Raw genomic sequence first — 24302 nt, 5'->3', positions numbered from 1 at the left:
TGTCTATTATCCCTAACTTAAAATGGGTATAATATGAACTATAGCTTCAGAGAGTATGGTGAGGAGTAATTAAAGTACATAAAGTCCTTTGAGATTCTTGGATGAAACGTGTTCTCTAGAGCTGAGCTGAATTTAAAGGAAGAAATTCAGAGCAGTGCACAATTTGAAGTTCGAATTTGGATGCAGAGCCATACATTTGGAGAAAGAATTGCTCCTCATCATATTATTTGTATCAGTGTCACTATTAAAGACACAGGAGCAGATTCTCCATTGCTCTGCAAGCTGAACAGTCATTTACACCAATCCCAAGAGGGGAACAACAATTACCATTCTGATTACAGCTGTTTTACACCCCCACTGCACTGGTGCAAAGGACAAATGGAGGTCCAGGTCCTTACATTCAGCTATACCAGAATTCAGGAGGGTGACAATATGTCCCCTCTAGGACACTGCACTGCGTGAGGGAAGCTGGAATCTGCTCCTGACTCTGCCACTGACTTGCTGTGTGACGTTATTAACTTCACCTCACTGAACCTCAATTTCACATCTCTAAAAGAGGGATAATAATAATTCCCTTCTAAGGGGAGGCGGAGAAAAAAATCCATAAGCCCTTGGGAGGTGCTTAGATCCTCCAGTGATGGAAGCTCTACCAGGACCTAGTGAGACAGAGATTTGTAAAATTGGGAAAATGACTCTTACCCTTCTTTGTAAACTGCTTTGAGCTCCTCACATGAAAAGCATAGTAAATGCTAAGTATTATTATTATAATGAGCATTACTGCTATATAAGTGCAAAGAATTATTATATTACAACTGCTCTACATCTCTATCATTATACATTAAAAACCTATTGGACTGTAACAAATGGAAATAATCAGCGATATCATGGGGAAAAGACATAAAGGTTATCAGTATCAAAGAGAAGCCAGATAACATTTATCTCCCTGTTTCCAGAATTGCGGATATAATTCAGCACTTGCTTCAACAGACAGATCCATGACCTACAATATACAGGAGCTGCATCCACTAAGGATTATATAAACCACAATTTATAATTAAGTGTAAATAGCACAAATTCATGCACTGCTCTGCTACGAAAGAAAGAAAAAATGGTAGAAAGATTCACATCTCTAAATCAATACTTGAAAAGAAAAATACACGTTATAGGGCATACTGTGCTACACTTGTTCACACTGGCAAGCACATCCTTGCACAAGCTGTCTTCCTGACGTCACCACTTGTTCCCCCACATGGTTACGGGTTGCAATTCTAGTCCTATACCAATTTTGAGCTGTCATGCTGATCAGTGGTTGTTCTTCTAAAAGTCAGCAATTTCCTCTTTTGGGCCTTCGTTCTGCTTGGACCTTTATTTTATGTGCTGACTTTGGTGGAGATATTTTAGATTGACAATGGTGGGCGTGAGGGCGGAATCAGGCCCTTTTGCCTCTTCCATGGTGAAATTCACCCTTGTGCAGAAAACCAAGAAAAAAGCTGAGTACCACTCAAATTCTCGAAATAGAATCATTGGTTTTTCAGACCAGAAGGGACTATTAGATTGTCTAGTCTGGCTTGCAGGGTGTGTATAGGATTTAACTGTTGTTTAGTCCTCATTGGACCTGAGCAAAAAATAAAAACCAAAAAAATGCAAACCCAAACCCCTCCCCTTCCAAAAAAACCCCAACCATTATTTTAGTTTCTAACCAAACCAAAACTGATTTTTTTTTTCATTTTTTTCTCAAGCAAAAGAAATCCTGCAAAGAATTTGCTGGGATTGAATGAAATATTTAGAATGTCCATTCAAAATGCACTTTATCTAGAAAATGTTAGTTTGAAACAGATCATTTCAGTGTTTCTACACAAACCGTTTTGACATTTGCAAAATGTTGGTTTTGGGGGAAAGAGGGTGGGTTCAGCTGAAACTATCTGCTAAATTCAACCTGAATTCATGAATTGTTTTGGTGCCCCCTAAAATGAATTTTTGGCAAATTAATTGTTCATCTAAAAACAATTGCCCAGCTCTAATCCTCACAGTGGTCCTCTGCTCAGGAGTGAATTTTTAAGCACACCGATCTGGTAAAAATAGGGACATTTTCCTCAACACAGCTGATTTCCCATTTGACATGACACCACAAAGTTCTCATCACAATACATGTAAGATGGGGTGAAGGAAGATTGGGCACTAACTAGCTTCCATAACTGCTTGAAATGTATAGAATCCTCTGCATAAGACTCTGCTCTTAAACATTGCCCTCAAGATAAAGTCCACACACCCTGTTGAAGTATTAGCTGCTTTCTCAGTAAGTGTGTGTCTTCGCATAACACACAGCAGGCCAGATCCTCAGCTAGCATAAATCAGCATAGCTCCACTGACTTCAAAGGAACTACGCTGATTTACATCAGTCTGGTCCAGTGACTGTTGAAGATAAAAGCTTTTCATTAGATGGCCATCCCCATTTGTCTCTCACTTGAGCTGATATCCCCAAACTTTAGGAGATATTTCAGTTTATAAATCCATGGAATTTAAGATCAGAAGGGACCATTAGATTACCTCATCTGACCTCCTGTATTTCACAGGACATTAAATTTCACCCCTTTACCTCTGTATTGAGGCTAATAACTTGGGTTTGACTAAAGCATAATTTGCCTTTGGCTAAAGTGTCTCTTCTAGTCTTGATCTGAACACATGGAGAGATGGAGAATCCAGCACTTCTCTTGGTATTTTATTCCATTGGTTAATCACCCTCCCTGTTAAAAATTGATGCCTTACTTCTAACCTAAATTTGTCTGGCTTCAGCCTCCAGCCATTGTCCTGCCTTTCTCTGCTAGATTAAAGAACCTTCTAGTACCCAGTATTTTCTCTCCATGAAGGTCCTTATCCACTGTAGTCAAGTCACCTCTCAAACTTATTTCTGATAAGCTAAACACACTGGGATTTGTAAGTCTCTCTTTGTACTGCATTTTCTCCAGCCCTGGTCTATTTGTGACTCTTTTCCACACCCTCTCCCATTTTAAAATGTGGACCCGCACAATTGGGCACAATATTCCGACATTGGTCTCACCAATGCCATATACAAAGGTAAGATCACCTCCCTGCTCCTTCTCATTACTCCTGTTTATATATCCAAGAATCACATTCACCCTTTTTGCACCAGCATCATACTGGGAGCTCATGATGAGTTACTTCTCCACTGTGACTCCTAAACCCTGTCAGAGTCGTGTGTGTGTGTGTGTGTGAGATGCACAAATTCTATCAGCATTGATTTTACATTTACTTCTAGATCACTGGTGAAGCTGTTGAATGGAACCCCACTGGAAACATGGCCTTTTGATGAGGATTCCCCAGTGATGACTACTTTTTGAGATTTGTCCGTTAGCCAGCTTTTAATCCATTTAATATGTGCTTTAGTGATATGGCATAGTGCTAATATTTTAATCAGAATGTTGTGCAGTGCTAATTCAGAATAATTCAGAATAAACTTTACCATCCAAACTTGTAATCTCATCAACAAACAAAATGAGGTTTGTCTGACAAGATCTGTTTTCTATAAAGCTATGTTGACTTGCATTAATTATATGTCTATTCTTTATTAATTATTAATGATATGTCTATTCTTTATTAATTGAATCCTGTATCAGTTTTTCCATTAGCATGCCTGGGATTGATGACAGACTAACTGGCCTGTAGTTACTCAGGTCATACCACTTGTCCTTTTTGAATATTGGCACACCACTAGCACTTGTCCAGTCTTCTGGAATTTACTCAGTATTCCAAAATGTATTAAAAATTAACATCAGTAGCTCATATTGAATGCAATCAAGTTCATGATCACTGGTCCCTAGGCAACCACCAACTTCCAGTCCAGTGATTAATTCATCTTTATCCATCATAATGGGATCCAAAACAGTGCTACACTGTCTTGGGTGCAATACTTTTTGTGTTAGAAAATTATCATCTGTAATTTTGAGACCCTCTAATGATGTTTTACCACTAGCTATCTGAGACTTCCAGCATATGTCAACCAAACTGAAGTCCCTCATAACAACTTAATATACCCTCGCACACACATTACAGACAGGTGCATAAGGAGTAACATCCTGTTCAGTAGTCTGTAACTGACCCTTATCAGTATCCCTGCCTCTGCGCTTTGTTAGTTAGCACATTGATCCATGTGCATTAAAGATTCTGTGGTTCTGAATTATCAATAACTCTAAAACAGGTCATGGTGTCTATAATAATAAATAATCCCTATCTCTTATTTAGCACTTTTCATTAGTAGATCTCAAAGAGTTTTACAAAGGAAGCCAGTATCATATAATCATAGAATTGTAGGACTGGAAAGAACCTCAAGAGGTCATATAGTCCAGTCCCCTACACTTATGGCAGGACCAAGCACTATCTAGACCATCCCTGACAGGTGTTTGTCTAATCATTATCCCTATTTTACTGATGGGGAAATTGAGGCACAGAGAGAGGCAATGACTGTCCCTAGGTCACCCAGACGGCTAATGGCAGAGCCAGAAATAGAACCCAGGTTTCCTGAATCATAGTCCTTTGCTTTACCCACCCTCACCCTCACCTTCACCTTCACCCATCTTTTACCCTCTCCATCCTTCCTAAACAAGTTATAACCGGTGAGTTTAACATTCCAAACATGCAACTTCAGTCTGCGCCTTCAAGTTATTTTTTTAATCCCTCCTTATTTAAACATTCTCTGTTCAAGCTTTCATCATTTGCCAGTTAAATCAACTAATTTTCTACTAAACCCAATTTCACTCATGGTTGGAGTGAAATCTCAGTAATTTTTTCTCATTCCATGTACTATTGATGGCGCTTGAAATTATGCAAATAAAATTGATGAACACAAATGCCTTTTTCTCAGACATCTTAGCCGAGAGATTTGTTTTGAAAAAAACAGTTGATCCCTACATTCAGAACCACTTCTGAGAAACTTAATCTCAAAAATAAACAATTGCCTGACAGAATCTGCTTTTGATGGATCTCCTTGTAAACTCTGTTGGCAGCTACAAAGCTCGGATGATGATGTCGTTATGATTTCTCTGGCAAGCACATTCGTATTGCCCCATCTTCAGAGATTAGCAAATTAGCAACGGCCAAGTTTGGCTCTGGTTTTGTTTATTAAATAAAGGATAATGCAGACAAATACTGATGCTGTTTCCCCTTTAATTAAACCCGTTAAAAGAATTGTGTTCACCTATAGAACCGTTCCTTTCTAGCTGCTCTTCAACATCTGCCTCTAACAGCTGTTCATACTTCAGAATAAATCTACAACAGGTTCTTGTCCTGCTATTTTCCCCTTACAGGTAATTTAATCAGCCGAGGGACTCATTCCTTTGCCAGAGGCCCTCAGAATTCAGATTACCACAGGTTATCTTCACATCCCATTGACCTATTTTCAAATTAACCCAAGCTTTGCTTCCAAGTTATTTCTCCCCAAGCTGAAAGGGCCAGAACCAAATTGATCCCGGGGGACCCTTCTGCAAGCTAGACCAATATTCTATATCATATTTAATTCCATCGCTACGGCTGGCCTCTGTTCTCAGCAGCAAGTGGGAGTGCAGGAGGGGAGATGGAGAAAGAGCTCTGCATGCCAACAAGATTGGACACAGACCAACAAAAAGCTTCCCCCTGAGAGATGGATAAAGCCAGCTCTCTCCCCTCTGCTGAGGCCCTGATTAAAGCATCACTGGTGTGTGCATGGGGGGAGCAGAGAGACCACACACGGTGGCGGGGGGGAAGGCTGCCTCACCTGTACACGCTCACCCTGCCGCTGCCCCAGCTTGCAGCAGCAATTGGGAGGGGCAGTATTGGTGGATCCAGGACTACGTTGCAGCAAAAAGCCAGACTGATGTCCTGGGGCTGCGGTGACATCTCTGCGTCCCTGGTCTTGCCCCTACAGAGCACTCCAGGATATGCTCCAGTTAGTCAGACTGGTAAAACTTGCCCCTGTGAAAAGGAGCCCGGATGAGGTCTAGGTACTGTTGAAGTCCCATTAGGGCTAAGGGGGAACTTATGAGGGACAGAGGCCTTGTAGTGTGAATCTCACCCCCTGGGACAGGATACAAATTTGCCTTCAGTGAAAAATAGTTGGGGCCATATCCTCAGCTGGTGGCAATAGTGCTAAGAAAATCAATGGAGCCGTACTGATTTATACCAGCTGAGATCAGAGTCTCATTCTTTGTAGGTTTCAGGCTGAGATTTTTTAAGCCCCCTGAGGAATCTGGATGTTCAGGTCCCATAAAAATTAATAGGAATTGGGCATGCAAATCCCCTGCGTTACTTTGAAAATCTCAGCCTCGATCTCTGACATAAAATGAACTGGAGATTTTGAGTTTGTTTCCAGGCAAAGCCCCTGAATCTGCTAAATGGCTTCCCCCATTCTGTCTTGCCAGAGTGGAAGGAGCACATACCCCTCTCCTCAGCGTCCAAGATAAGCACGTCAGTTGCATCTTGGCATTTGCCAGCATGAAGGGACAATTCCTGGGGGAGCATGTTCACTGAACTGCAAATATGAGCAAGGGGGTTTCTGTCCCCTTGGCTTTATAAGGCATGCAACAGATTTCAGCAGGTCCAGAGAGCTTTAAATGGGCATCTTACCAGAGGGCACCATATGGTATAATATTACCATCTAGTTGCTGGATTCTCCTCTCACACCAGTGTAAATCAGAAGCAATTCCACTGAAATCAGCAGAGGTACAGGGATGGAAAACTGTTGTGAGTGAGAGGGGGATGTTTGCTGTTTTTTAATATTTGGTTTGAAAAAATTAATCTGCGAACACATCTGCATTTCCCCCACCCCACTTCTGTTTGGCTCAAGACCTTTTGAAAGGTATGAAATTCAGAAACATCCTCCCACCTGTACTCGTGGTATATGACATGGCTCTTTTATGAGGATGATCACTAGAGAACAGTAAGTGCAGTGCATCACAGTGACTCTCACCAATGGATAAAAAGCACGCTGGGTTAACTTAAATGGCATGTCTGGTGCTGTCTGAAAAATTAGTCACAATCAATTGGAACTGGAGTTTGCCAGCATCAGTGTTCCCACTCTATGGTCTTTTGATCCCAGCTCTATTATTGCTGCTAAAAAGGTCATTATGAACTTAAGAGGGGTTTTTTTAATGCCTGGTACCTTGCTTACTTTTAAAGCAAGCCACATAACAAAAGAATCTCCATTAGCACAATATATTCCCATCAGTGATGTGCTGCCAGTGTTTTAATACTTTCTTAGCCTGTGATAAATCCTGTCCCACACATACTAGCAAAGAGATAGAGTGAGGGACTGAATAATTGATTCATTCCTTTCCCTTGTTTAAACAGAAAACTGTTTTCTCAGAGCTATAGCCAGTGATGGAAGAATTGTCACTGGACAAACACGCTCATATTCAGCACCACCTGCTGGAAATACTTATACTTTGTTCCTGGAAAATACATAGCCAATGTAAGATTTCAGCTGGGATTCCTCACCTGAGTAATGAGAGCCATACCGATTACAGGGATAACACAGCCTTGAGTTCATCTTCTGTCATTTGTGTAGGAGAGTAGAGAGTTAAAAGCTGGACAAGTGGTCAGGCCTAAATTACAGGGAACGGGGTCAAGGCACGGGCAAACCTTGTTTCTGTTAATTGGTGTGAATTCTAGTTAGAGTCTGTTAGCTCTCTTCTTCTCCTCCCTTCCTGGCCATCTGTGCAGGGGATAAGTCTATCGTTATTTCTGTGCAAGGTCTTTTGGCGGGAAGAAAGCATTATCTTCCTTCTCCCCCGGCATGCCTTTACTTCAAAGAATGTTAGTGTAAAATGTATAGGTTTTAAGGTGATGTGCCTGCCCGCTGTATGGTAATCCTGTAAACAACAAACAGGGGCAGGTATAATTATATTCATTATGTAGTTGTTAATATTTATTTTATATGTGTCAATGTAACCAAATAAGGGTCTATGGGGAGTTGCTGAAAATGTATACATTTACATACTGTTATGGATAAAAGAACTGTAAAGTAACCCTCTCATTGCTCACTCGTGGCGTCGAGGTGGAACAAGCAGGCAATAAAGGGTTCTGTCTCCCCAATCCACCCCCGGGACAACCTGTTTAATTATTTCTAACAATTTGAAATGAGAGCTGCAGCTGTTGGAGGGGAATCACACCCCCAGGAGAGTGTTATGAAAAGACTGATGCTTGGTGCAGTCTGAAGCATTTCAAAGGCAAATAAATTGCTCTTTGGGTGTGTTTTTCTGAGCAGCAGGGATAAGCTGTCTCTGGCAGAGATGCATAATTTAGCAGCATTCGATAAGTGGGGTGAACACCACAAAAATTAGAGAAAACCCAGACCTTTAATTTTGGTGGCAGAATTTCAACAAGGTGCTCCCGCCTCAGCTGCCTCTAACACACCTGATTTCTCTGGCTCTCTGATTACAGAAATAGTTGCCTCATTGGCATATTTCTGCCTCCACTGGTTCATGCCAACTTAAAAAAGTTGCTATGTGTAAGAGAAGAGATCCTGTACACAGATGCTGAATGGTGTCTGATGAACATGAAGAGTGCTCTTCATATACAAGATGTACCTGCATGCAATCACCTCTATAAATTACACAATGATTATATAATAACACTCTGATCACTTTTATAGGCTGAGGTTTTTGCGACTGCCAAGAACCCAGTTAGTGAACCATCATTTGGTAAAAAATAAACATATTTCATGAAGAAGTGCAATTTAACAGCTCACTGATTCCTGCTAATTCATGTGCCTCCCTCTCTTATGAAATGAAACCCACAATGGTGGAAGGAATAACTCCCTTTTATTATTTACAATAGCGAGACTGTTTGTCTGCATTCCTCGGGTGGGAGCTGTCAATAAATCTACCTAGCTACCTATTCAAAGAAACAGAGAGGCCTCTCTAATTATAGGAAACAGCTTTTGCAATTATCCTAGCCTGCAGGGCTTTCATTTAGATGTATACACGTTTAATTTTGGAAATGTGTCATTGTGCCTCTGTTGACATGTGGACTACACAATGAAAACATCTGTATCTGGCCAGGAAAGGGAGCAGCGATATCCCTGAAGGAGCCAGGCAGGTTACCACAATGTGCCATTGTGTGATAAGATTATCGCTGAATAATATAGCTATCGCAATTCAGCACCAGAGAGTGGACAGCTCTGCGAATGGCGACATTTCAGGGCTAGACTCTCATGGGTGTAACTCGGGAGTCCATGGCACTATGCTGATTTACACCTGCTGAACGGCTGGGCCTTATGGTGAAATGCAGCCCTGCACAGTCAGCCCAGGGGCTATGCACACAGGTGGATTTCTCCCATGCCTTTGTGCTGCTCTTTTATGCTTAGAAGATAACTCCCCTTGCTGTTATATCCCAAACTGTAACCATGCCAGGAGGAAGCGCTGTAGCTCTATGCACTTCCAGGGCAAGTATCCCAAACATGCTTACGTCAGACGAACAATGAAGATCCTTTCAGAGAAGAATATGCAGATTTTCTGACTACCCCAGCTAGTCGCAGCTTTTGACTCCACCACATCCTCTGACTCAGCGAGACACTTCCTTGGAACGGAGTCATACACACTGCTCACAGGCTCACAACCTTTTGATCTCACTGCAGTTAGCCCACTTAAATACTGATCCGGTCTGGGGCACAAGGCACTGCACATATAAATGCAGTCCTTCCCCCTCGACCCGGGGTCTCCTTCAGGGGCCAGCCTACCCCCTACAGGTTCCCATTCTAGCCTCCTTTTGCCTGAGAGTTAGCCTGTTACCTTCGGAGGCTGTGCAGGAGGTGTGCAGCATGACAGCTATGCTTTAAAACCATTACTTGTAATTTACCAACATCCACTCACAAGCCGCCTCATTAACAAGCAAACGGAGTTTTTCAGAATAAACCTCCCTTCCCCCGACTCCCTCTGAGCAGTCACATACACAATGGCCTGATTCTTCTCTCCGGGAAGGCTCCAGAGCAATGTAAAGGAGCCTTAGTGACAATGAGAATCCAGCTCACGCTTCGCTCTTACATTCTTCTGCGTGGCCCGTTGTTTCCAACTCTGCTCCGTTTGCAGACATTGCAAGTGATGGGGATGGAGACTTGCGACTAACTGATTTAGCTTGACGCTTTCGTGTTCATTCCTGGGAGCTGCAAATTGCAGCTGATGTTATAATACATCTAACAACCACCCTATAAGCCAGCGGATAATCATGCATGTTTCACCTCCCGCCTGTCAGGATGCATAAGACATAAACTAAGAAATTCAATGAGAAATGCAAAGGAGGAGAAAAGAGAAACACCTGAATATAATTCAAGTACAGGAGAAAAAGTAGCCTCTGCTAAGAGGGAGCAGCATGACTCAATGGTCTGGAGGAGCTATATGTGAAAAAGATGAGTCTGGGTTTTTTTATTTGTATTTCAGTAGCACCTAGAATCCTCAACGAAGATCAGGGCCCTGCTGTGCTAGGTGCTGTACAAACACATAGTAAGAAACAGTCCCTGCCCCAAAGAGCTTAGAGAGACAAAGCATATCTAAAAGACATGCTGTAGTTCCAACAGGAATTAATTCAGGGAAGTCTTAGTGCTTGTGTTGTAACAGGAAGTCAGACTAGATCACAATGGTCACTTCTGATTTTTTAATCTAAGAAAGCAAACAAAGGGTGTGAGGGGAAACAGAGGCAACAGATAGATGTAGTGACTTGCCTGTGGTCACATAGCAGGTCAATAGCAAAGCAAGGAATAGGACCACTTCTCTTGGCATCCAGTCAAGTGCCCCTTCCAGTAGACGATGCTGTCTCTCTTATGTGATGGCTGATTGTCTCATCTGGGCCCAATCCCATTTCCACTGAGGTCAACAGAAAGTCTCCCATTGACTTGAGTGTGAGCTGGATCTAGCTCTGGGAGCTGGTGGGTTCCCAGGTACTTGGATGATCACCATTCAGTTGTGAAAATGTCTGAGAATCCCGCAAGTTAGATGGGTTTTAGCACCAATTAACACTTGTCCGAAAATTCCCGGGGGAGTGCATGGTTCTAGGTTAGCTGCTGCTCGCTGGTCCTCATCCTTATTCTCCTGTTCAGAGTGTTACCCATGCAGGGAGCAGTCACAATACCACATCACTAAGATGATCACTCACACTCCATCACGGTCCTGATCCTGTGATCTGATCCATGTGTATGGGCTCACTGACTTCAGTGGCACACGGCATGGATCTTATGGTCCTAGATCAGATTGCGGCGTCAGGCCTTAGCTTGCACAAGTTCTTTGAGGCTGCCTTTTAGTATTTGCCTATCCAGTCCCTAGCACAATGAGACCCCTCTCCTGACTGGTGCCTCTGGGCACTACTGCAGTACATCAACAATAATCATCATGAACGGCTCATGGATAACCACAGGCTGACATTTGCATATATTTGCATAAACCACCAGTGACCAACACATCAAGAGGCATCAGGATCAGTGCTTGAACGAGGCAGATACTGAAGGAAAGGGGCTGATTCATTTGCACAAGTCCCCATCGCTGTGGAGAGTGCAGTGGGCTGGAGGAATTACGGTCAGGAGTCTTTGAAGGAAGGGAGGGATGCTGATGATGGCAATCAACTGAGAGAATAATCCTAATATTCTCCTGCCAAGAACCTCAAAACCCTTTCCAAACTCGGCATCAGATTCTGGCTCCTGTCCCAGCTGTTCTGTGTCCCACCTACTGAATTGCCAATCACTCATCTCATTTCAGTGGCTGGCTGATGTCCTTTCTGTGTCCAGTTTGTATTTCAGTTTGTTGGCTGCACGGTGCTGGAGATACTTTGGATGCTAAAGAAATGGAAGATTCTAAGGGCTGGATTGGGACTTGAACTGAACGTCCATGCAGGAGCACAGGGGTGGGGGGGATGAGAATTCCCTTCTATCCCTGCACCAGTCTTCAGTCTGGGCAGACAGGAGTAAATGGCGCTGTGCTTTCATTGCACCCAGAGCAGGTGGGCATGGAGTGGGTGGACACTTAGCTCTCCTCACCCCTGAGAGCCAATCAGAACAGCTCAACTGGTGCAGGGAGCATTGTCATTTATTGCTGACATGGGCTAGGAGCAAAAATTGGCTCTGAGTCCCAACACCACCCCAGGGCTTCTCCTGGGAGGATACAGTCTGCACACCACCCCTTCCCCACAGCTGTGTCTAAAGGGCCAATTGAGCCCCAAGGTCTGAATTAATTATTCATAAGTCTTTATTAGCATCATGTATTATTAATCCTATGTATTCTATTAAGCTTCCCATTGCCTTCATCAGCAAAGGCTTTCCTAAGCATTCCTCAGACGCTGCACACAGCACCAAACAGACGTGACAGCGGAAGTTTCTAAAAGAGCAAAAAAAAACCCCAAAGAAATGACTTGCTGGCTTCACTCAACCCACCGGTCTTCTCTTGGCCTTCAAATGTGACCACAGGCAAGAGTTCACGCATCCCTGCCACACAATTCCAGCGCTGCAGCCAATTAAGAGGGGCAGGAAAAATTATTGTTTTCAAATCCACTGCTGCTTGCAAGAGCGGAGTCCAGTGTCAGCTCTACGGACTTGATGGCAAAAGAAAATTGAGCCCTTGCAGGGAAAATGACTGCCAAGGGGAGGGACTCCTCCTCCATGAGGAGATGAGGACAAGGAGGGCAACTGCTCTGCACAGACTGGTGATAAATTATAAAGTGCAGAGACACGGTTCTCTCAGCCATCGCCCTGGACTAGGAGAGGACACATTTTACTCACACCCCAATGACGTTCACACCTGAGTTACCCGAACTGAGCCAGCACATCGTGGGTGCCCATTGAGCCGCAGGGGATGCTGGGCCCTGCAAGAGGGAAGGGCTCTGCAGCACATATTATTCCCTCTCTTGGCCTGTTCAGGTTTTGGTGGGGCGTGGGAGCATTCCAGTGGCCTCTGTCCCCTGCCGCACAGAGGTACGGCGCTTGGAGATCCCTGGCCCAGGTCTGGTGAGCGGCACCAGGAACTAAACTTCAGTCTCTTTGCAGCCCCGCTGCACAGCGGGGAGCTCTGCTGCCCCAGGCCGCTTCCCCCAAGATGAGAGTACACCCGCTGTCTCTCTGCTGTGGAAGCATTCTCTCCTACTCCCAGCCCCGAGGCAGCTCCTGACTGTCCTCTCTCCTCCCTTCACACCGGTGCTGTGGCCATATCTGGGAGGTTTTTTCTCTCTAACATCACCAGTGTCCATCCCTCCCTGCCCCAACGCCAATGGCCCGGCCCAGCTCCAATCAGCCCCCATTTCAAAACACCGCTGGGAAAGCCATCTGCTTTGTTTGCAGCTTGATCCCTGTCCTGCCCTTCCACCAATCCCTTCCCTGGCTCCCTCTCGGCTTCCTCCCTGCTCCTGCTCATCTCCGTGGAGGCAACCTGCTCCCATGGGGCACATGCCTGGAGCAGCCCCTGGGTATTGTGAAGGGCGTGCGGAGGAGAGGCTCCTTGTGATCACACATGCGCATACTCTGAGCAGAAGACACACGGCACACAACCCAGCCCTTAGCTTGAAGCATTTCTGGGTAGAGGCTTGGTCGTGATCCCGCCTTCATACCTATCTGCAATGCACTTAGCGCAGTGCGGGCACTAGACAAAGAACGAGCAGTTTAATTACCTGACGAGAGAAGAAATCATTCCTTCTCATGCTAATTGATACGCTTGCTTCCTCGGAAGGCTCAGCCTGCACCTTGGCACCTAACAGCATGAAACCGCCTCTCCGGACCCTTCTGGATTCCACATGAATAACCCGTTCCCAAGAAGAGCAATTATTTCAGTCCTTTTGGCCCATCGGGCATGGGTAAGGAAGTGTCTGAAATGTCCTCCGGGCTTGACACACAAAGTCCGAGGTGAACAGCACTCTGCAGGAGCCAGCGTGTGGGAACCTGCTGGCAGCACGCACCTGCACATCCCTGTGAGGTGACAGACTCCAACTGACCCGGGTCATGGAGTCCTCCTGTGAGTGAGCCACAGTCGGTTTTTGCAGAGAGAGTGCCCGTGGCTCCGTTCTTAGAGTGCCCTCTGCTGAAGAAGCCATACAGCGGCGTTTACACTTGCCTTGGAATATGTGTCCTGAATGCCCACGCCGCAGGAGAGGAGCTGCGCTGGCTTCTGTTACTGGAAAGGGGAGCCTGAAAGGTTAAAAGCTTGGGCAACAGATCAGCCTCTGGATGAAGATAAGGCAAATAGGTCAAGATGAAGTTCCTTTAGACTTGGCTACCCCGGAATAAAATCCATTCAGAGGCAGCAGTCCCAGTTACAAGCTGTTTCCTATCGCAGAGAACAAGGGCACACACTTTTGCAGCCAGAATCTAGTTGCTCTGCCACTCCCAAGTCCAGCTGAGATGGGGAACCCCATCCTGGCTGACTGCTAGCTGTTCTGCACAGCTACATTCAGAGGAGTCTCAAGGGGGGCACTAGAGTCAGTTTAGAACGGGGGATTTTGTCAACACCAATGGACGTCTAATCTACCGGGCTCTGTAGAATGGCAATAACTGATGGATTACAGTGCCAGCTGCTTTGTCTGAATCCCCCATTGTTGGAAACAAACTTCTTGTAAACCCTTCCAGGACTCAGCTGACTCTTCCTTCACATTACACATAAGAGCAAGCTCTTCATTACCAAAAAAAAAAAAATAGTCATTAACTTCAATCACTCTTCTGTACACAGATATTCTTAGGCGGACGATTTAGCAAAGCACAGGAAGTGCACGATAACCCGAAGATTTTGTGACACATTCATGCTTCTTTGAAAAGCTGATGGGCTTTGCAGGGCTTCTTAAAAAGATAATTAGTCAGGAGCTAATTCTCTTTGTTAATTCTGAATGCTACATTATTCCCTCCCCCCCCCCCCCCAATGAACTTTTCACCATGGATCATTCTGCAGTGGATGCTGGCTTAGTGCTGCCCAAACACTAATCAGTCAATGGAGTGACTTTGGGGTTTGTTTGTTTTTGCTTCTATTCTTTTCACCACCCCTGCCTTCATCCAATATTCACTGTCACTCACCCTGCGGGTCCAGGTCACTTTGTATGGGGAAACATTGAGATGTTCTATGCAGAGGTTCTCCAAAGTGTCAGCTGGTGATGCAGCTGCATCAGTGGTGATTAAAGCCGGGCAAATAACTGATTTTCTGGTTCGGTGGCACTTCCAAAATTCAGGGGGAAAAACTGATATGGGTCAAATCAAATCTGAAACTTTTCAGAATTTTCAGTGAACTGAAGACAGACTCTGCTGGGTCTGTTCCAGTACGAGACTTTGAAACCTGAGTCTCCCACATCCCAGGTGAGTGCCCTAACTGATGGGCTATAAGTGTGGGGAAGGTGCAGGGAAGGGGAGCACAATAGCACCCCCTCCACTCCCTCTTCTGGATGTTTTGTGAATGGCCAAAACTATTTGTGTCCAATTCACGAATGGTTTCAGGTCAAGAGAAACGGCATTCCTCTTTGAATAAATTGTTTGGTGATATTTATATGACACTAGAACCCTATGTCCCTTCACCAGCCCTGTTTGCAAAGATCACACTTCCCTGCTGCCAATAAACATGCAGGACAAGTGAATTACTAACACTGAGACAGGGTAGCTCAAGGGAGCGTCTCAGAGCAGAAGTTCAACTGGTCCTTGCGAAATGCATGGATCCTAGATACCAAAAGTCATGAGGCCCCAACACTTGAGTCATTTGAAATTATACAGCACAAGTCCCTAAATAACGTACCACAAGAAACAATCTAATATTTGTGGAGGGGGACAGGCTACATAAACTAATAGCTCTTTTCCATCTCTAATGTACACTGGCCTGATTTTAGGAGGTAGTGAGCAACTACAGCACCTAATGATTTCAAAATACGTTTCAGTCACTTGGTGCCTCTGACAAACTGACCGGAAGATCCACTGAGTGAAATCCGGTGGGCCCAATTCTCATTTACACTATGGCTTCTTTATGCCACTCTGGCATAAATGGCATTTATGTTTTAAGGCCCCTTAAATGAGAATGAGGCCTAGCATGCTCAGAAAACGTTCCTGGTGCTGTCACAGTTCTTCGTTCCCACCACCCCAATCCGGGGCACATGCAGAGGGGTCTCCAAGTGTTTTGAAGCAGTTACCCTGACCTGGCAGTGTTATGTGGTGGGTTTGTGACTTTGCAACCTACCCTGTGTCTTCAGTTTGCCATCTCTCTGCCATGCTCGTGTTCCCCCCTTCCCACCATGTCAAACATGCATCTCGCTGATTTGTGACAGGTCAGAAGAGGAGGCCTCTTCTCAGGTTGCTGGCAATTCTACTACCGAAGGGGGCTATTGAAGTGAATGCAAACGCTCTGGGGCCTTTTGACATGGAAGCTGAGTGGGAGCAAAAGGCTGGTGTTATTGCCCCAACATGGAACTGACGAGGCCAAAATACGGGCTATGGAGTCTGAATAGTGAAGTAAAGTTGCAACATATCCGGAGCTGGGATTTCAAAGATGTTCAGCATTGGTCTTCACTCTGCTCCCATCCGAGTGAGTGGGAGCCTTAGTGTGGTCTCCAGTGGGAGCAGTGAAAGGCTTTTGAAAATCCCACCCACACCCGTAGGAGAAGTCTTAGTCACCCTCCCCCCCAGAGTTCCTGCTTTGAACCATTGTGTCGCTCTGCAGAAAGGACCTGATCCTGTTTCCGGTATCCATCAAAGTCAATGGCAAGTAGCCCATGGGCTTCTGAGGGAGCAGGAACCAACATGAAGTAGCTGCTGTGTCTGATCAGTGAGGGGTTAATTCATAAGAACGGCCGTACCAGGCCAGACCAATGGTTCATTCAGCCCAGTAACCTGTCTTCTGACAGTGGCCAATGCTAGATGCTTTAGAGGGAATGAACAGAACTGGGCAATTACCAAGTGATTCATCCCCTCTTGTCCAGTCCCATCTTCTGGCCGTCTAAGCATGCAGCACGGGGTTGCATCCCTGATCATCCTGGCTATTAGCCATTGATGGGCCTATCCTCTATGAACTTGTCTAGTTCTTTTTTGAACTCAATTATACTTTTGGCCTTCACAACATCCCCTGGCAACGAGTTCCACGGACGGACTGAGTTGTGTGAAGAAGTTCTTCCTTATGTTTGTGTTAAACCAGCTGCCTATCAATTGCATAGGGTGATCCCTGGTTCTTGTGTTATGTGAAGGGGTAAATAACATTCCTCAATTCACTTTCTGCACACCATGCATGATTTTATAGACCTCTATCATATCCCCCCTTAGTCATCTCTTTTCTAAGCTGAACAGTCCCAGTCTTTTAATCTCTCTGCCTATGGAATCTGTTCCATACCCCTAATCATTTTTGTTGCCCTTCTCTGTACCTTTTCCAATTCTAATGCATCTTTTTTTTAGATGGGGCAACAAGAACTGCGCACAGTAATTAAGATGTGGGAGTACCATGGCTTTATATAGTGGCAAGATGATATTTTCTGTCTTATTACCTATCTGTTTCCTAATGGTTCCTAACATTCTGTTCGTTTCTTTGCCTGCCACTGCACACTGAGTGGATGTTCACAGGGAACTAGCCACAATGACTGCAAGATCTCTTTCCTGAGTGGCAGCAGCTAATTTAGACCCCATCATTTTGTATGTACAGCTGGGATTATGTTTTCTAATGTGCATTACTTTGCATTTATCAACATTGAATTTCATCTGCCATTTTCTTGCTAGTCACCCACTCTTGTGAGGTTCCTTTGTAACTCTTCAGTCTACTTTGGACTTACTTAGCCTGAGTAATTTTTTATTTTCTGCAAACTTTGCCACCTCACTATTTACCCCTTTTCCCAGATCATTTATGAATATGTTAAACAGCATGGGTCCCAGTACAGATCCTTGAGGGACCCACTACATACCTCTCTCCACTGTGAAAACTGACCATTTATTTCTATCCTTGGTTTCTGATCTTTTAACCAATTACTGATCCATGAGAGGACTTTCCCTCTAATCCCATGAGTGCCTGCTTTGCTTATGAGCCTTTAGTGAGGGACCTTGTCAAGGTTTTCTGAAAGTTCAAGTATACTATATCCACTGGATCACCCTTGTCCACTTTTACTGACCCCCTAAAATAATTCACATAGATTGGTGAGGCATGATTTCCCCTTACAAAAACTATATTGACTCTTCCCCAACTTATTGTGTTCATCTATGTATCTGATGAATTCTGTTCTTTATTATAGTTTCAACCAATTTGCCTGGTACTGAAGTTAGGCTTACCGGCCTGCAATTGCCAGGATCCCCTCTGGAGCCTTTTTTAAAAATCAGCATTACTTTATCTATCCTCCAGTCAACTGGTACAGAGCCTGATTTAAGCAATAGGTTACATACCATAGTTAGTAGTTCATATTTGAGTTCCTTCAGAACTCTTGGCTGAATACATCTGGTCCTGGTGACTTATTATTGCTTAATTTATGAATTTGTTCCAAAGCCTCCTCTATTGACACCTCAATCTCAGACAGTTCCGCAGATTTATCACCTAAAAAGAATGGCTCAGGTATGGGGATCTGCCCCATAACCCTGAAAATTGATGCAAAGAATTCATTTAGCATCTCCATAATGGCCTTCTCTTCCTGGAGTGCTCCTTCAGCACCTTGATCATCCAGTGGCCCCACGGACTGTTTGACAGGCTTCCTGCTTCTCATGTACTTAAAAATTCCTTTCAAAGATTCTTTTGCAGCTGTTCACCTTGCTTTCCCCTTGAGCTTCTTGTGCTATTTTTGACAGCTCACACCAGCTGCTGTGCTCTCCTCCTTCAGAAGGAAGAAGGGGAAGGAAGGAAGGAATGGGCTTAACAAGCACAGAGCTACTGCCTTTAAAACAATGCCAGTAAAGTCACTGGAGACGCAAACTGGAACTGAAATGACAGTAGCGCAACGGGAGGAGCAAGCCAGCCTGCAGCACACCTGCATCCTGCCACCGCTCTAACACTGGCTATTCTGGGGGCTTTGTTCAGAAAGAATCTAACTGCAAATGAAAGCTGAGTCTGAACACCCAAAGGGGACTGTCCTGTATTCTACTGGGCCAGACCCCTGGTGAACTTCACCTTCCGGAGCCTCCCAAGGGGTCTGGCCAGAACCTTTCCCTAGTGTGAAGTTAATCCAGAAATCATAAAAGGCCTGATTCTCCTCTCATTTACACTGATTTTACACTGGTGTAACTCAACCAGTTTCAGTGGAGTTACTCCTGATTTACACCAACGTGAGTGAAAGGAAAATCAGGACCGTCGTCTCTTTGCTCGACACACCTCAGTGCACTAACCCCAGCTGTCCTCTCCTGCTGCCTGAAGGACATCGTGCAGGGCTGGTGCTTGAAGAAGTGGCTAACTCCGGGGGTGAACCCGGGGCAAGCCTGGGCCTCCTGCATAACCAGACTCACAAGAGTGACCCTTGGAAAGAGGCTGGCTCCTCTGCCCAGTGCAGGTGGAGTGCGGGGGAAAGCGAGACAAAGGGAGATTCTGGCATGGCAGGAGGGAAAGGCAGGGAACTGCTCACCAACAGTCACAGGTGCTGATGACTAGTGTAGGGCAATATATTCCTTGAGACCTGCACATCAGGGGGCAGAGCCTCAGTTGGTATAAACTGTAGTGGAGCTATGGGAAGTAAAGCTCACCAGAGGTCTGGCCCGGGAGTGTACAGGAAAGTGCCCCTTTGGTTTATTCCATTGGAGCTAGGACAGTTTACACCAGAAGAGGATCTGCCTCTGGATGTCTCCAGCCTTGTCTACACTGGGGATTTCGACCACTGGCAACGCAGTCTAGGGTTGCCAGCTCTCCAGGATTGTTCTGGAGTCTCCAGGAACTAAAGATTAATCTTTAATGAAAGATTATGTCACCTGCAGGAATACGTCCAACCAAAATTGGCAACCCTAGCCCAGTTACTGGTGCAACTGCACCAGCGTAAAGCTCTAAGGTAAACTACTACAAACTGGGATTTGCAGCACAGTTGCTCACCCCTGCTGGAAGCCAGGATGTACTACACTAGTGCAAATCATGGCTTTGCTTTGTCTGCATTAAGTGCTGAAATCAGGGTGAATTCCCAGGCACGGCCTAAGTCAGCGCACATAGTGTCATGTTTTGCAGGGTCTTTCATCCAACAATTTCACAAGTGTTCACTGAGCCTCACAATGTCCATGTGAGGGAGGCAGATAGTACTACATCCATTTTCCATATGGGGAAACTGAGGCACAAAGAGGGGGGAAGTGAATGGACCATGATAATATACTATGTCTGCGATAGCTGAGAATAGAACCCCTGGGTCCAGACTCCTCATCCTCCAGACTATACCGCTTCCTAGGAGAGTGGCAGGGTAAGCCAGAGAGACCTGAATGTAAGGACAATGGGAAAACAAAGTGAAGCGTCTGGCTGCTACAGACACTTCTACAGGATCTCACACAAAAATCCCAATAGCCACAGCCGAATGGTTCAGCGTAACCCTTGGACGCCTGGAGGTACAGCCTTCCAGTGCAAACTGTCAAGGCAGCACGGATTATCACTCACAAGCACAAGTAACAGTCCATCAGGCAACGCCAGCCTGCCCCCCCAGGGGACTCCTGCTCTCCCGACTGGAACTATTTCTTCATCAACATGACACTCACCTTTGTAGCTCTTTCAAAGAAACCGTGACTTTCAGGCTGTGTCCCAGAAGGAAGAGGGCAGCTAAGATATCTGCCCATTGGACCATCTCACCCAGAGGTCCCCCCTTCAGCACCCTGGGGCTGAAAACATCCCCTGACTCCTCCGTCAGGAAGCCGATGTGAATCAAAATCTAGAGAGAGAAGGAGAGAGGATGATGCTCTTGTGACCCAGCCAGCATGGAATGTGGCTGTGTAGGCAGCACTCAGACAGGAGTACTGTGTGCTACAGAAACTACTTAGGGTGCCAGGCTCTAAGGTCCTTATTCAGCTTTTACTCAGTCTTCACCCAGGCAAAACTCTCAGGCTGATTCTTCCAAACGTGGGTGTCCAACTAAATCCATGTTTTGGCATCGAAATAAGAGGTGCCCTGCTCCCGCCGCCTGCATGGACTTCAGCAGGCATTATGGGTGCTCAGCACCAGTCAGGATCAGGACCATTGACTGCAGTGGGAGTTTTGCCCAAGTGATGAATGAGAAGGTGCTTCAGCATTTGGCCCATGGACTTTGGGATGAAGACACCCATCCCAACAGCCACCGTGGCTAGCTGCACTGTGGGATAGCTACGCACATTGCACTGCTTTCTAATTTGAATTAAGGCTGGCCAGTGTGAACGCAAGAGACCAGCGCAAACAGCGTAGTGTGTACACTCTGCTGCGATTTCTAAAAATCGGCTGCTGAAAGTCGAATTAAACAAAGTCGAATTCCCGCGGTAGTGTAGACATAGCCCTCATCTGCACTTCCCCAGGAATGACACCCACTGCAGTCTTAGCAGTCTCAAAAAACCCACGCAGTACGTGGCTATCAGGGTCCAGACCAGTCACTCATTCTGGCTTTCAGCTCAGCAGAAGCGGGAGGCTGAGGTATATAGAGACATGCACATGATCTGCTAAGGCCAAACAAACTCATTTCTCCAATGGACACCGGCTAGACTTGAAGGGGATTGCCATACATTCAAGTGCCCTTCCCCAGCTCATCCCACACAGCCTCCAGTTTACGGCCATATAGTTCCTCCACATCAGGAGTAGTGCGACTGGTCCTGCAAGCAAATGGACGGGACTCATCAGCCCATCAATGGCCACAAATAATTGTCCCTACGTTCATCTTTCACCTGTTTTTGATCCCTCCGTCTGCCCTTCAGTTTCTGTGCCAAGCTACGGGTCGCCAGAAGCCACTGTGTGGCCAAGTGCCGGATTCTCTTCTTCATGAAGATCAAGGATTCCTTGCCACTCCCAATCAGCTCAAGGAGGTAAGAGAGGGTGTTCCGAAAAGCTGCCTAGGGGGAAAAAAGAGACAATCTGCTTTTTAGGCTATGTCTACACGGCGAGCCAGGGGTGTGATTCCCCTGCTTGTGTACATCTACTCATCCTACCACTCATCATGCTAGTGCTAGTAGAAATAGCAGTGTTGCTGCAGTAGCACAGGTGGCAGCAATGAAGACACAGCTGAACTGTGCTGCATACAGCCCCACCTAAAACTGGCTGGCTCCTTTCCTTGAGCAAGTGCAGTCATCCTCTCGCTGATCTGCCCGAAACACATGGCAAGGTGATCTGAGCAGCAAGCAGGGGCAGTATTTGTGTTACACAGAAGAAACTGCACCCTGGCTTGGCATCAGCTCCCCGCCTGGGCTGTGTCAGAAGAGAGTCAGGGTGAGGAATATTTGCAGAGCTGGAATGGGTTTGAGCAAGCCTTGGGTCCTGCAGGGAGCTAGGTGAGATTAGAGGAGGCCAGCAGGGAAGCAAGAGAAGAGTCTCAACTTCAGGACAGTCCTGCTTCAGCGGGAGAGCCTAGGCAGCCCAGCCTACCGTTAAGTGGGACTTTTGCTTGTTGGGCCTTACAGTATCCTCCAGATGTGTCCATGGGACCCTGGAAGTAAATGGACACTCCATTCCTGAAACTACAGGGAGCACCATGGGGGCAGCTGAGAACCCCAATATCTTCAGGTGAAAGAGTTGGCAGGTGAAACATTTAAAATCTCCCACAGGGATAACGCCAGACGAAAACCTCAGTGTCTCCCCTTCCTGTAAGTGCTGTCTCCCTCTTGGAACTAACTGACTGGGGTCTCCTGATTATCTGCTGACTCCCCCAAGGATAAAAAAATCTTTCCCTGACACTGCAAGCTGCAGAAACTTCCATCCATGCATGGAAACTTGGTCTTCAGAGTCTAGAGACCCATCTTTAAACGGGCAGCAGCTGATTGCTGGTGCCACTAATCAAGTGCACTCAGGAGAACACAGGTCAGTGTAAGAGGGCTATGCTAGGAAGCTAGTTTCAGCTTTTACTGTAGTGGTGCTACTGTCCTGCTATGATACTGAAAGACTGTCTAGTGCTAAGGCTGGAGATAAATGCATGTGCTTGGGGTTTACAGTGCTGTAGCCTAACCCAAACAAATGTTAACCGATCTCCAGCCTGACATGGACGTGCAGACACCACCTGTAATGCAAGGCTCTTTGCACAGACAAACCCTCTAATACAGATTTTCTTCTGGCACCATTTTCAGCTCACGACCTTTCTCTCTCTCTCACCTCGAGCTGTTGAATCCAGCAGCCCACAGAAGACTGTGCCTAAAGCAGGGTGCTGGGCTGGCGCACAGACCCTCGCTGCCCTTACCTGCACTCTGGGCGGTGGCTTTGAGGAAGGCATGGCTGCTGTCTGATTTCTCCAAGGCAGCGGAGGACAAAACCACTCGACTTCACTGAGGTAGATGAGGAACGAGCATTCTGTGCCGTCCACGCCGAAAAATGCATAGCAGGGGTCGGACGTCCACCTGGCCCTCATCCACTGAAAGCCAGGCAAAGACACAGATCAGTGGGACAAGCTCTGCAAACCCCACTGCTAGAGAACTCCAGCATTTTGTGCAGAACATTAAGGATGCTCTTATTCCACTGAGACACCATGCGGTGGCCATTGTGAACCTTGTCACACGCAATCTGGTGGACCTTTCTACGTGGAAACTTGGGGGACAGAGGAATAAAATGGAAGGAGACAGACAAAGACTTATACTTCCCATATCAAACAGCACTACCAGCCTACTGTCAAACGAGGGCACCACAGAACGATACACATTTGATCTATGATTATTTGCCTTCCCAATAAAACAAGGTTAACACAAACACAACTGCTTTGTAACCAGCATTGCCATGAAAACATAAGTGAGAAGGTAGGGTTGGTTTAGAGGCCTCAGATTCCATTTCCATTCCATCTGCTTTCTGCTACCTACATTACAACAAGATCCCCTGGCACTTTCCCATCTGAGTAGGAGTTTGTCACAATATCCTTCACTATATTTCCTGGGAAATAGATCATGCATCTGGCAGCCTGATTTATTCCTAATGTGTAAGTTTCCAGGAACATGTGGCTAAGGACTGAATAAATCATTCCATAAAATGTAAATGTATTTAAATATAAGACTATAATACTTTGTCCTACCAGCAGGGGCAACACGTATTACCACCCTTTTAGTACTAGGATTGGCTGGAAAACAAGACTTCTGTTTTGTGAAAAATGTCAAGGTTTTGACATTTGTTATCATTCTACATAATCGTGGCCATATTGGTCAGACCAATGATCCATCTAGCCCAGTATCCTGTCTTCTGACAGTGGCCCATGCCAGGTGCTTCAGAGGGAATGAACAGAACAGGTAATCATCAAGTGATCCATCACAT

General features: G+C 45.6%; 1 protein-coding gene across 1 annotated transcript in view; it reads right to left on the bottom strand.

The window, feature by feature from the left end:
* Positions 1 to 24302, bottom strand: part of MGAT5B (alpha-1,6-mannosylglycoprotein 6-beta-N-acetylglucosaminyltransferase B) — a 153667-nt gene that overhangs the window by 45698 nt on the left and 83667 nt on the right. Inside the window, exons 6-8 of the mRNA XM_067547635.1 lie at positions 23248 to 23418; positions 21749 to 21913; positions 20603 to 20772 (exon numbers count right to left, since the gene is read on the bottom strand). Coding sequence (XP_067403736.1) covers positions 20603 to 20772; positions 21749 to 21913; positions 23248 to 23418 — 506 coding nt within the window. The remainder of the gene's footprint in view (positions 1 to 20602; positions 20773 to 21748; positions 21914 to 23247; positions 23419 to 24302) is intronic.

This window comes from Emydura macquarii, unplaced genomic scaffold, assembly GCF_026122565.2.
Source record: "Emydura macquarii macquarii isolate MOO-44397 ecotype Brisbane River unplaced genomic scaffold, CSIRO-AGI_Emac_v2 contig_1230, whole genome shotgun sequence".
Lineage (NCBI taxonomy): Eukaryota > Metazoa > Chordata > Testudines > Chelidae > Emydura > Emydura macquarii.
This window is presented reverse-complemented; position numbering and strand designations above follow the sequence as displayed.